This window comes from Eupeodes corollae, chromosome 1 (genome assembly GCF_945859685.1).
Source record: "Eupeodes corollae chromosome 1, idEupCoro1.1, whole genome shotgun sequence".
In the NCBI taxonomy this organism is placed as follows: Eukaryota; Metazoa; Arthropoda; class Insecta; order Diptera; family Syrphidae; genus Eupeodes; species Eupeodes corollae.
The window spans coordinates 42,912,235-42,926,335 of NC_079147.1; the positions used below are offsets into that span (position 1 = coordinate 42,912,235).

The 14,101-nt window shown below is 32.6% G+C and overlaps 1 protein-coding gene across 2 annotated transcripts in view; it reads left to right on the top strand.

Moving 5' to 3' along the window:
* LOC129954123 (substance-P receptor-like) overlaps nt 1-13,825 on the top strand; it is a 288,752-nt gene extending 274,927 nt beyond the window's left edge. The window contains exons 5-7 of one of the 2 annotated variants that reach the window (XM_056067816.1): nt 12,005-12,219; nt 12,298-12,402; nt 12,487-13,825. In XM_056067816.1, coding sequence (XP_055923791.1) covers nt 12,005-12,219; nt 12,298-12,402; nt 12,487-13,392 — 1,226 coding nt within the window. In that variant the 3' untranslated portion in view covers nt 13,393-13,825. Of the gene's footprint in view, nt 1-12,004; nt 12,220-12,297 lie in introns of both variants that reach the window. The other variant, XM_056067815.1, reaches the window with a different exon arrangement.
* The last annotated feature ends 276 nt before the right edge of the window (nt 13,826-14,101 follow it).

The window sequence follows — 14,101 nt, forward strand, 5'->3', positions numbered from 1 at the left end:
CAAAAATTAAAAATATTCTCTTCAAACTTTTTTTATTTCAAAGAAAATATTGTTTTCGATAATCAGTTTTTTTTTTATAAAAATCCAACAATTCGTTTTTTTATAAGAAAATAAAAACTAACAAAAAATAGTACGCGAATTTGGTAAAAATTGATGTTCGGTTTTTGATATCTCTCAAATTAATTTCATTCATACATAAAACTAGACAGAATGGGAAGTTATCAGTGTGAGGTGCATCCCACCCCTTTTTTTAAAATTGTTATTGTTCTATCTTTCAACAATTTAATACAGATAGTTCAGATTTTAGGTCTTAAAACTTATCTCACAAATAACTATTTAAGAGTACAAGTTTAATTGTTCAAAAAATAATTTGAAGAAAACAGTAAAAATGTATTAGCCTACTTTTTAAAATAATTAATAAAAAAGAGGCTAGGATGCGACCCACACTGATAACTTCCCATCCCGTCTGTCGATTTGTCTTGCTTAAAAGTTTGTCTGTATGTAGGTACTTGTATCAATTTTTAAAAAATTTGAGTACTATTTTTTGTAGATTTAATTTTTTATGAAAAAAACAGACCGTTGGATTTTTATACAAAAATTACAGAATATCGGAAATAATATTTTCTGTGAAATAAAAATAAGTTTGAAGCCAATATTCTTAATTTTTGAAAAGGCATTTGAGTCGAAAGTTAATTTTTACCAAGTTTTAGTATTGTTTTTTTTTTTAGAGTTTTATTTTTTGTAAAAAAAACTGTCAATTCGATTTTTTTCAAAATTTTATTGAATGTTGAAAACAATATTTCTTATAAGATAAAATTAGTTTGAAGCCACTTTTTCAAATGTTTGAAAAGATATTTGAGTCGAAAATCAATTTTTACCAACGTTTGTTAATTTTTTTTCGGTTTTTAATTTTTTGTACAAAAACTGTCAATTTTTTTAAAAGTTTCACTGAATGTTGACAACAATATTTTTTGAAGAATAAAAGTAAATCTAAAAGTTTTGAAAAGATAATTGAGTCGAAAATCAATTTTCACCAACTTTTATACATTTTTTTAGGTTTTTATTTTTTGTAAAAAAAACTATCAATTCGATTTTTTAAAAATTTGCCCTAATGTTGAAAACAATATTTCTTATAAGTAATAATTAATAATTTTTTTTTCGGTTCTTAATTTTTTGTAAAAGAAAAACTGTCAATTTGATTTTTTTTCAAAATTTTATCACATGTTAAAAACATTATTCTTTGTTACACAAAATTGTTTTGGAGAGGAAATCATATTTTTGCCGTACAATTTTGGAGGTGAAAAATTTTTTTTTCAGTTTTTTTGATTTATAGAAAAAACTGTTAAATGGATTTTTGTTCCAAAAATATACTTCTCACGTTCTCACTCACGTTACAATATATTATATAAAATTTAATTCAAGTCTCTACCGTTTTTGGTTAGTAAGATATTTAGGGTTAACCAAAATGTTTACCTTTTTTTAAACTGCTATGGTAAAAAAACCGTAAAAAAACCACCCACGCAATTTTGTTGAGAGCCCTTTCTGCATCTTTCTGCCTTATTATCTGTTCATCAAAATTTATTTGAAATCGATATCTCTTCAGGTTCTTGAGCTATGGACGACGAAAAAAACGTCGCGAACGCACGGACGTACGAACGTACGTATACACGCACGCACAGACATCTTTCTAAAAATCTTTTATTTCGACTCTTGGGACCTTGAAACGTCAAGAAATGTCAACATTTTTTAATTTGACAAATCGGACCCATTACAATAATTTCCTATAGGAAGTTAATAATAATTAGAGAAACCTTAATTTTTTTATTGAAAAATTTCATGCAGAAAGTTGAGTTTCAAAAGAATTTCAATTTGTGAAGACATTTACAGCCTTTTCCTTTTTCTTTTTGTTTTCTGAACCCGTTTTAATACGTCAAGCATCGTTTGCTGGTTTTTTGGTTGGTACTGTCAAACGTTTCCAATTCTTTCATATGGTGTTTTGTAGTAACTACATTTTGAGTGTCATGAATCCCTACCCCATTTAAACTTTCATAAATGATTTGTCTAAAAGAATTAATTTTTATGTATTTTTTGCTAAATAATTAAGCATTTACAACAGCTGTCGAAAGTCTAAGCTCGATCGGTACAGAGGTATACAAATTAATTATAGCAACTGTTTTACCTGACTTTCTGCTAGATGTATAACTATTTAAGTGCTTTCGGCTGTTGGAGGTGCTGGTTTTCCTCTCTGACTGTAAGAATAATTTATTTGAGGCGTAAATACAGCTTGTATATGTATTACCACTCAGTTCACCAGAGTTTATACACTTTTAATCCGTATTTGTGGGCTTTTTCCGCACTGTATTGGCGAATGATTGATTCGGCTCCCTGAAATTACGCCATAAGAAATCACGCCAAAAAAATAAAATGGAAAAAACGTCAAAAATTCTCCATGCAATTTTTTGGCTTTTTTTCCTAGGAAAAAGAACCTAAAGAGTTTGGTGTTAATTCCGGATTTTTTGGCTATTTTTTCCGAAAATTTCTTGGCGTTTTTTCCTTTTAAATAATGAAAAAAGGCCAAACAATTTTTGTTTGAAGAAACACCAAAAATTTGGAAAAAAAATTTTGGACTTTTTTTCCAAACAAAAAATTAAAAAACGACCAAAAATAAACTTTTTAGTTTTTCCCAAATCTTAAAGCAAAAAACGCCACAAAACAAACTTTTTGATCAGTAGTGATTGATAGTTTGTTGTTTCCCTACCGTTAGTTGAAGAGCATTTTTATAAAGCGATGGACAAAATGGAAAGTTTTAATTATGAAATTATAGGTCAAATCAAATCAAATGGGGTGGTGCAACAGTCCGTTGTGAACCAGGGCCTAGTGACTTACAACTCTCAACCATTCCTGTGTGCGAGTACTGTTGTGAGGAATGGAAGGGACCTACAATTTAAGGCCGAATCCGAACGGCTAGTTTGAGAAAGCACTTTTTCATGACAAGAATTACTCTTGGAGAATTTGTCAATTCCTCGCAAGAGGCAGTACCCGCGAAAATTTTTTTTTTTTTTAAATTAAGGTGGCACAGGCAGGGATTGAACCCTTGCATGACAGTCCAACGCACTAACCATCATGCCACGGGTACTATGAAATTATAGGTGGTAAACAAAAAAATAGCAAACTTTTGTACGTAACAGAACAAAAACAAATACACAAAAAAAATGTGTGTATAAAAAAGATGTTCTTTACATTTGTTATATTAACAATTATGGTGCTAAAATGAAAGTAAAAAGTGATGGATTGTGTGTAAAAGCAAAGAACTTCGTTGACCAATGTCCGCGTTGTCGGGAAAATGTGGCAGATGTCCTTCTGGTTTACATTTAATACCTATACAAAAATTGACAAATTGAAATAAACAAAGTTATAAGAAAATGTGTTCTACAAAACAAATGCACAAGACGCGTACGCGTCGCGCCACGCGGGTTGCACCGCGCCGCTCCATGTAACGTCGTAGGTTCAGATTCTTTTATAGACTTTTTGGGCTTTAATTCCAAATTAATTTTGGAAATTAAGCCAGAAAAAGCTCTGTTCATTCTTTAAAGGTTTAATTTCTTTTTTTTTTTGGCGTTTTTTCCATTTTAGTATTTTGGCTCTTTTTCCAAAAGTTTGGCGTAATTTCCACACTTTTTGGCGTATTTTCTTTTTTGTTTTTGGGCGCTTTTTCCTATTTTTTTACGCCAAAATTGTTTGGGCTTTTCTTCCAAATCAGTTTTTGGCGTAATTTCCTATGGCGTAATTTCAGGGAGCCATTGATTCGTATACAGCCAGTACTTTAAATGGGGTCTTAGGCATTACAAAATGTTGGTATAACATTTCCAATAACTAACTTAATTTTCCCAAATATTTGCTTTTACTTGTTAAATTGTTTTCCAAATCAATGAACCTTATCAGCTATTGAAATCTATTTCGCAACATTATTTTAAGGATAGAAGTATTTTTATAATAGTTCTCTTTACTCCGATATAATGATATAAATGGATATTTCACAATACAGACGTACTATGTAACAACACAAAGAAAAATTTGTACTTCCGAAACTGTAGTATCCTTCCAATATTAAGCAGTAGAATTCGGAGTAATTGTATTGTTTTTCATACGCATACTTTTGGCGTTCAAGTGAGTCTCGGTTAAAAGCAATTTTGATATTTATTTCAGATACATTTATGTTTTAAATAGGTTCGATTTAGGTTTTCTTAAAAAAATAATTTTTTAAAGATTTTATGAATATTATGCGATCAATAATTAAATTTCTAGTTAGTTTCTATCGAAATATCCGTGATTTAAAATAAATTGTTAAAGTTTGGTTAATGCATTTGTATTAAAATATGTCAGTTTTTTCTTTAAACCTTAAAAGTTATTAAAATCATTGTTTTTCATAATCCTCAATTTTTTAAAAGTCAATATTGTACCTTCGTTCTTAAAATATTTCAGACAAAAATCAAATTTTATCAATTGGAGGAAGTAGAAGAGGGTTGTAGTCAAATCATCCTAAAAAATAGAAAAACCCCCTTTCTTCATAGTATCAATATCTGTATGTACTTTGAAGGTATCATATCATATCGTAAAATATTCGCACTAAATATTATATTTTTTTTGTGTAGTTTTAACTCATACCAATTAACACTTATACAAAATAGTATGTTTCTTTAATTCGGTTGAAATGTTGAATTATTCATGAGAAAAAAAAAAACAAAAAGAGGACCTTCAGATACTGAAGTGATTTTTTAGTTGTTGTTGAACAATTGAATAAAAAACGATAACTTTCCCTAGGGAGCTTATTTCGTCATAATTTTAGACATTCACAAATACCTTTAAATCGGGTGAAATATTTAATATGAATCATTAAAAACATCTATCTTTATGGATTTTTTTTAGTGAATATAATATTTGTTGGATTATTATTAACAACCTATGATATTAAAATAATATTTGATCTTAAAATAATTGCCCAGTTTATGTTTCTTAGATTTCTGAGAAATTTCATAAATTGATTGACAGCGCAAGAGAAAGAAATATAAACACTTTTCATTCTCACCTAGCAATCAAATTAGCTTTGCATTTCTTTCCATCCCTTATATATTTAAAGGTAACAAATTCTTGAGAAATCGAATCATAAAATTCTGTTCTCCGATTTCTGATAGCAAAAGTGAAAAATATGTTTGAGAAATTTTGCTTATATTTCTGAGAATATTAGGAGATTCCTGAGATCTTAGAAATATACATAAATTGGCCAAATGAAATAAAGGAAATATGTTTTAAGCATCATCCAAAACGTCCATAAGTACATATGTACATATGTAGTATACATACAGTTCCTCTTGTTACTTTTCATTCTTAAGATGCGATGTTTTTAGAAAATTCTTTATAATTTCTATTTTTATTAATGCTCTCTTACGAATATATAAAAAGTCAACTTCATCATATCAACATTTCATCGCACAAAACTAAGGGTACACTTTGTATTTATGGCTTTTTAAACCAAGTTTTCAAAAAATGCACTGCTATATTTACTTGTTTTTTAAATTGAATTTGAATTGAATTTGAAACCAATGTTTGTCTGAGAAGTAATTTTCATTTCAATATTTACTTCCTCATTTTTTGTTTAAATGGCAGTGAAAAGAAAATAAACATTGCTACAAGACAATTAATTTTAAAACAACATTTAAACAATAAATCCTCACGTAAAATTGGCGAACTCGTCGGCCGAACACAATATCGGTGTTAAGGTACGACTCTAAGCAAACCTGGAAGAGGACGAAAATAAATCTTTTCTCAGCAAAACGAACAAATAATTTTAAGAAAATTCGAGATATACCTCAAAACGAGTGTACCAAATTTGGCGGTGGAAATGGCGACACATATTGAAAGACCAGTTTAAACCGAAACTGTTCATCGCTTTCTTCGGAAGAATGATTTTAACGGCGCAGTTGCTCGGAAAATACCTCTTATTTCCCAAATCAATAAGCGAAAACGTCTTGAATTCGCTAAAAAGCACCTTAACAAATCCCAAAGTTTCTAGAACGATGTTTTGTTCTCGGCCGAGATCAAAGTTAACGTATTTGGGTCTGACGGAAAGCAAATTGTTTGGAGAAAGCTCTAAAATTAGTTCAAGATGGAGAATTTGCTTGCCACTGTTAAGCATGGGAGAGAGAATTTTATGTTATGGGGGTCAATGATGGCAAATGGCACTGGAACTTTGAATTTATTAACACAATCATGTACAAGTGGCCATTTTTGGACGTTCATAAAAGAAATATGCGTCAGTCTGCAGAAAAAAGAATTTATGAGCAACTTTTCACTTCCAACAGGATAGTTTTTTGTGAAAGAATGGTTGCTGTATAGTGCCAGAAACCAGCACAAGACCCCACTTCAGTCATCGGAGCTCAATCCAATCCATCATTTGTGGGAACAAATAAAGCTTAGGTTGCAGAATTGCAACCCAACCAACGAAAGTCAATTGAAAGCGAAGATCATGGAATTTCCAGAAAACATACCCATGTATTTTACTACAACATTTTTGAATCAATGCCGCGGCGACTATTATTGTAATTATGGCTAAAATTGGTCCTACAAAATATTAAAATTTTAATTTGACCACTCATAAACATTTTTGGATACTATGAATTCCAAGTGTATGCTTAATTTTGTGCCATGCATTTGATGAATTTTTTAGTTTTTCTAATTTGTATTATTTTTTGTTAATTGTTTTTGTTTTTTTCCCTCTTGTTTATCATAAAATATTGAACAAAAGAAAATTGAAAACATAATTCCAAAAAAAATACCATTTTAATAATTTAAAACAGCAAAACATTTTTTTTTGCTGGTGTACGCTCAATTTTGAGAGTCTGTATGTATGTCGTTTACTTTTGTGGCAAATAGAGGGTCCTCAGTTATTGACTACTGCTGCCCTTCATACAGTGCAATGGAAATGATTAAAAGTTTCTCAATTAAAAGAGCAAACTTTTCGGACCACATGCCGCTAGTTATAGGTCTTAAAACTTTTGAAGATACGCAAAGTTCCCCCAGTTCATTGTTGCTTCCAAGACTTAAATGGTTTACGAATAGACGCGCTCAGTACATGAACAGAATTGATGAAGTTGCTGTGCAAAAACTCTTGCCTTTGGATAGTGTTGAAACACGGTGCAACTCCTTAAAAGAGTGAATCTATGCTGCATATGGTAACCATATTAATACCAATGTCAAGTTTGAGCGAAAGAAACCCTGGTTTGATATGGATTGTCATAAAGCTCGGAAATCTGCACTTAAGCTACTTAAAATTAACTGAAAATATAATCTAGAAGCATGCAGAAAAAATTATTGTCAAGCAAACAAACAGTATAAAGCCCTATGTAAAGAAAAACAAAGATCGTACTACCAATGCATTTCCAGTCGACTTGCAAGTATTAACACAGCAAAAGATTATTGGAAACTGGCTAAAGAGATACGAGGTAATCCTACGAATAGTGGAACCCAGATTACAGCTTTTGAATTTATGTAATATTTCGAAAACTCCCTTAATTCAGATCGATTAAGCAGCGGAGAATATTCCTGTGAAACAAATCTAGTTGAAATACCTGAACTTGATTACCTAATTGATTTGAATGAAGTAAAGATTTCGATTGAATCTTCAAAAGAAAACAGAGCTTCGGGTATAGATGGCATTCCATATGAGTTTTATAAAAATTCGGGTAATTCTTTTATTGGGGAAGTTCATACTTTGCTGAAAAGAATCTACGAAACGAAATAATACCAACATCCTTCATAAAATCAATTATCTTTCCGCTCTTCAAAAAAGATGACGCTAGTCTTGTATCTAACTATAGTGGACTTTCATTTTTAGATACCCTCTACAAATTATTTATCTCAGTTCTCCTAAACCACCCCACTACTTGGATCGAAAACAACAATGTACTCAATGAATTCCAGGCTGCATATCGAAAAGATTATAGTACCATTAATCAGATTTTCAATTGTTCATGCCTTATTCAGCTGCAACTAAGCCAGAAAAAAAAATTCAGGCTTGGTTCGTAGACTTAAAAGCTGCGTTCGACAATATTAATAGAGAAGCTCTTATTCACAAACTTATAACATTGGGCATGTCAACGAAAATGATTAAAATTATCAAACTATTATACCAAGATACAGTTGCTACCGTATGGGATGGAAGTAGTAGCTCTAATTTCTTTAGAACGAGCAAAGGCGTTAAACAAGGTTGCGTTCTGAGCGCTCTGCTTTTTGTCTTGTTCTTAAATGACCTACATTCTGAACTACCCATAGGAATACATGTGGAAAGAATCGGTATGAATATTCTTTTGTATGCTGATGATATTGTAATTTTGGCTGAGAGTCCAGTTCTACTTCAAACAATTATAAACAAGTTCATCAGCTATTTCGATAAATGGAACCTTAAAGTAATCTTGAGAAATCTGAAATTGTTATTTTTTGGAATGGAGGGCTAAGAGCATTAAGTAAAAAATGGAATTTCAAAGGTGTAGAAGTAAAAATAACAAACCACTATAAATATCTTGGGGTCGTCTTTACATATAATATGTCTTGGCTTGAACATTTGACAAAGAGGCTGGCAACATCAAAAAATGCAATCAACGCAACCTGGTCTAAGTTTCACATTCAGCAAAGTATAAGGTCCATGACTCAGCTGCCAGATCAATTATGTATTACTGTGCGCAAGTATGGGGGTACAAAGAGTACAAACAATGTGAAAAGCTTCAAAGGTTTTTCGTCAAAAGATGTTTCAACCTAAAAGATAATACACGAAACTACGTTATAAACATCGAAACCGGTCTTCCAAAAGCGTTTCTTACTACCCTTGAAATACATTTAAAATATTTGCGAAAAGTTTTCAGTCTTTCCCGCACTAGATTACCACGCATACTTTCATCGCAGTGCTTCGCAGCTTTGAACAACTACCACTTCATCAGCATTTGTCCTATTTTCAATTTATATTGGAGATTATTTCTACGATCGTTTTCATTTAAAGTAAATTCAAGCTAAGCAAAACTTTAAATAGTAAAACCTTACCCTGACAGACTACTTAAACAAGTTATTGTCCTAACTAATTTTAAACACCTAAAATGTATTTATCTATCTTATCTATCTATCACTTCATTTCTCATAAACTATTTTTAAAGACTCTTTAAATTCATGTTTTGATCCGTTAACTCAACCCATATTCTAAGTTTCATTAAGTAATAATTTTTCTTAAAGGTTTTCTGATAGATTTTGGAATTTTGTTAACTCAAAGAAAAAATCAGATGGCTTTCCAGTTAACTTCACTTACAAGAACCATTCGTTAGATAAAACTTTTGATATCTGTAACTCTTTCGCAACAAATTTCCGTGAGTCCTTTGTTAATAGCCCTCAAGAAGTTGATGAAGTATATTTTCATAATCTTCACACCTTTTCGCAAACTAGCTGTAGTCACATACCTGTGCTACAGAGTACGGTCTTTGATCTTTTATCTACGTTGAATGATGACTGCTCAGTCGGTCCTGATAGTATTCCCCCGATAGTACTAAAAAGAGTATTAATGCTTTAGTTGAACCCCTTACGTTTTTATTCAAACTTTCTCTAAAAACAGGCAAATTTTCCAGTATATGGAAGAAGTCATTGCTAACACCAATTTTCAAGAAAGGTAACAAGTCGGATATAAGCAACTACAGGCCCATTGCAAAGCTTTTTTGCATTCCTAAATTATTTAAATAAGTTGTTTGTGAAAGCGTAGCATATTTTAGTAAAAATATCATTTGCGAACAGGAACATGGTTTTGTGAAAAAAAGATCAACCGTTACTAATCTCCTCACATTCTCAAACATATGTTCAAACGCTTTAGAACAAGGTTATGAAGTTGACTGTCTATACACTGACTTTTCTAAAGCTTTTGACCAACTTAGAAACGGAATTATTTTATTTAAACTTAAGCTTGGATTAAGTCATACCTTGAAAACAGATCCTACGAGGTATAATTTAGAAATTGTCATTCTGAACCTTTTGTTGCTCAATCTGGTGTTCCCCAGGGAAGCCATCTTGGCCCCTTTCTGTTCATCCTGTCTATTAACGATGTATCGTCATGTCTACGCTCAAGTGAACTTCTCATTTTTGCTGACGATATGAAGATTTTCAAAATAATAAAGTCCAACCATGGTCGTATTTTTTTACAAGCCGACATTGATAGTTTCACATTTTGGTGTGGGAAAAATAGCCTTTTACTCAACCCTTTAAAATGCCAGACTATAACTTTCACTAAAAAACTAATCAGTAACGTATTTGACTACTGTATATCACAGCAAAAACTCTGTCGTGTCTCCACATTTAAAGATTTAGGTGTACATTTCTGTTCCAACTTAGAGTTTACACATCACATTAATTTTATTGTTAATAAGGCGAGTTCAATGATCCCTATGTTACCCTTTCTTTATATAATTGCCATGTTCGTCCTCATCTTGAATATGCTTCGCAGGTATGGACTCCCTATTACGAAATTCATAGAAAACGTATTAAATCAATTCAACATAATTTCATTCGCTTTGCCCTAAAAAGTCTTCCTTGGGAAGATCCCTATGATCTGCCTCCCTATGAACATCGTATTCTACTTCCTCAAATGCAATCTCTCCATCAAAGGCGTGTTAATAATGACTTAGTATTTTTTCATCAACTCATTAATGGTGAAATTGATGCACCTTATTTGCTTTCTTGTGTACATTTGAATTACCGGGGCAGAACTCATCACCTACGCACATTTGATTTTATACATATCGACTTCCATAGAACTAACTATGGGAAGAAAGGTTGAAATAAATTCTTATTGTTTATACTCAATACATAATAATAAGAAGATAATATCCTTTTAAAATTGCCACATTTAATGGGCTTAACGTCTAGAAGTATAATTATGGTCTATATCACAACATGGCTTATTTCATAAAAGAAAATATAATATAACTATTTAGAACTGACTAATGGGAAGTGGGTGTCATTCCACCTTAATTTTTTTTTATTTTCAAAAGAGTCCTTAAATAACCTTTCTATCTCTACTTTAATTTCAATAACATACAATTTGAGGTACGAGTATCATACAAATACACAATCATGAATGGAATGTAAAGTTACTCAAATTTATGCGTCCTGGGCCAACAAAAGACAAAATTTCAACCAGAAAGGTCATATTTAATGGTTTTCCACATGTTATTAAATGGTATTACTCTCTCCATGATTATTTAACAAGACATATTCAGTTTAAATATGACAATTAATTTAATGGAAACAGCTTCAACAATATGACCACAAACGTCTGTCAAAGTATAAAAATCTCCAGTTTTAAATAAAAGCAAATAGAAACGAAAAAATAAGACCACATAATTTACTTGGCCTTCCATTTTGTTTGTTAATATATTTAATTAAAAAAACATCTCGAATTGAATCCCTTATAAAAATATATGCATCCTTGAAAACTTTAATCCTTTTTAAATTTTGTATTTCTTTGAAATAACTTTCAACTTAATTTATGTGAATGTTCATATATTTTTAAATTCATTACAAGAAGATATTAAAAATGCCAACAAGAGTATTCAAATCCTTTGGTGAAATATAAATACCCATAAAAATACCGCGTCACGGCGGATCCCTTCTATACTAAAAAAAACTACGTAAAACTCTTTCATTTCAATATCGAGCAAGGGTTTTATTTAATTTATTTAAATCCAATCCTTCGAACTTAATACTTTACTTCAATTACACTCGCATTCCTCTTCAACACCAACACATCACAAAATGTTCCATATCTTTGAATATTTTTCCTTAAATGACTTAAAATCAATACAAACAAAATTCAGAGTCCTATACTCATCTTTATTCAATTATAAAATAAAAACGACAACTATATTATTGCGTGTACGTTTAATAAAAAAATTAAAAACCATTTTTTGATTTCTTGCAGTTGCTGTGGCAGTTGCATTTTTCCTGTGTTGGGCGCCACATCACGCCCAACGACTAATGGCAGTTTACGGTTCGAGCATCGGCGACACTTCTCCACTGTACAATGAAATTTACTCCATCCTAACGTACATCTCTGGCGTCATTTACTTCCTGTCGACGTGCATCAATCCACTGCTCTACAACATCATGAGCCACAAGTTCAGGGATGCTTTTAAGGTACATACATAAGCTCCAGCACAGCTTTCTGCAGTCTCGCCACTAATGGTATTTATAAACACCCTCTTTTCGCAATAGGTTACCCTGGCCCGTCACTTCGGCCTGACTGGACGATACCAGACCACAAATCACAATTACAGTGCTCTGCTGCGTCAGAACGGTTCGATGCGTCTGCACACAACGGTGAATAACAATGCAATCGATCATTATAATTCCTATAGAGTAGTCCAATTGCAATGTCGTGATCCACATCATATTTCTCTGCAGGACAGTGTGAGGACGAACGGAAATAGTTGCCGAGCCCATCGCATGCGATGTGTGTCGGTCAGTAGCCAATCCACCCTGATGACCTCGCTTAGCAAGAACGACGTATTTGCGACAAACAGCTATGTGCTGCAGTCGGCAACCGCAGTTGCCGCAGCAGCTGTGAATAGTACGCCAAAGATGGCTGGGGTGTCCGCCCATCATCGTGGCGAATTCCACACCCAAATCTCGCAAGTCTCCTCGCTGGATGATGCCAACTCCCTGCTGGAGTCGGAGATTGCCCACAACCACCACCAATCCTCCTACAGACTAAAGGAGCTGCGGAGACCGCAGGGCTATCTGCCGGCACAGCTCGTCTCCAGTGACGAGCTGTCGCTGGACTCGGGTGAGTGGCCGGACAATAACTTGGACCTGAGCACTAGGTGCTCGGACAATGAGACTGACGTGTTCGCCAAGCCGAGCCAAATGGAGCGAACGGGAACACCACTGAGAGTGCAAGAACTGAGATGCCACCCTGGCGGGGGAATACACTACAACGGCTCAGCGGGCACCACTCGCCGGCCGAAACTCTCGAGTATTATCCGTCGGGATCCGCATTCGTCCAACAATCGGGTGGAGCTGAGGAATTCGTCCCGCAAACCAGCAACAAAGACGTTAGAGAGCCTTTCGGACAAAATCCGCTGGCGAACGAGGCGGAAAATGAATTTCCTTCGTGGAACTGGCAACAGCAATAAGAATCCGTCCATGAAGGAGTCTAATTCCGCAATGGCCTTGCCGTTGCCGGTGCCGGTCCCGCTGCCAGTTTCACCAGCTAAGCCAACTGCAAATAATGCGGTTAAGGTCCATGTCCATGGACTGCATGAGATTACAACGAATGGAAATGGAGATTACAATAACTCTGTTTCATAAGTTACAAAAATTCCAACTAAAAAGAGTACTCGTATACCTACCCTTATCCTAACCCTAACCCTTACCTTACCAACCCTATTCCCCTGTTAATGTTACTAAAAAATGTTTCTCTTTTGTTTTTGTTTACTTTCCACTCAATGGGGAAACACTATACGCTTTTTCCTCTAAAACAAACTTAAAGCCCACACTACCCTCTGGGTCAACTTATATAACTTTAAAAACTTACTATACTTGAAATTGAAATAAAGGTTAAACAAATAAACAAACTTTGCATTGCTGTGACATCTTTCTCATTACATTTAACAATTATTTTATTTGTTCATAATAAATAAAAAATGTATACAATTTAAATTATATAATTCAAGTGATCTCTTGTTTTTGTTTATGTTTTTATTTCCACTCATTCATTTGGGATTGTAAATTTAAATTAAATATATATAAATAAAATACTATAAAATAATATATTTATGTAATAAAATTTTCTAGAATATTATAAGATTGTTAGAGTTTAAATGATTTTTATTTTTAATTAAAAAGAAAAGAGTAAAATATTCTTAGATTATAAGAAACGTTGAATTCTTAAAAAAAAAACATTAAAAATCAATAAAAACAATTTTAAATAAATTCTTTGAAAAAAAATAACATGTGTCTCATTTTAAAACATTTCGGGGGACATTAGCTGGAATATTAAACTTTAAGGAGCTCAGCG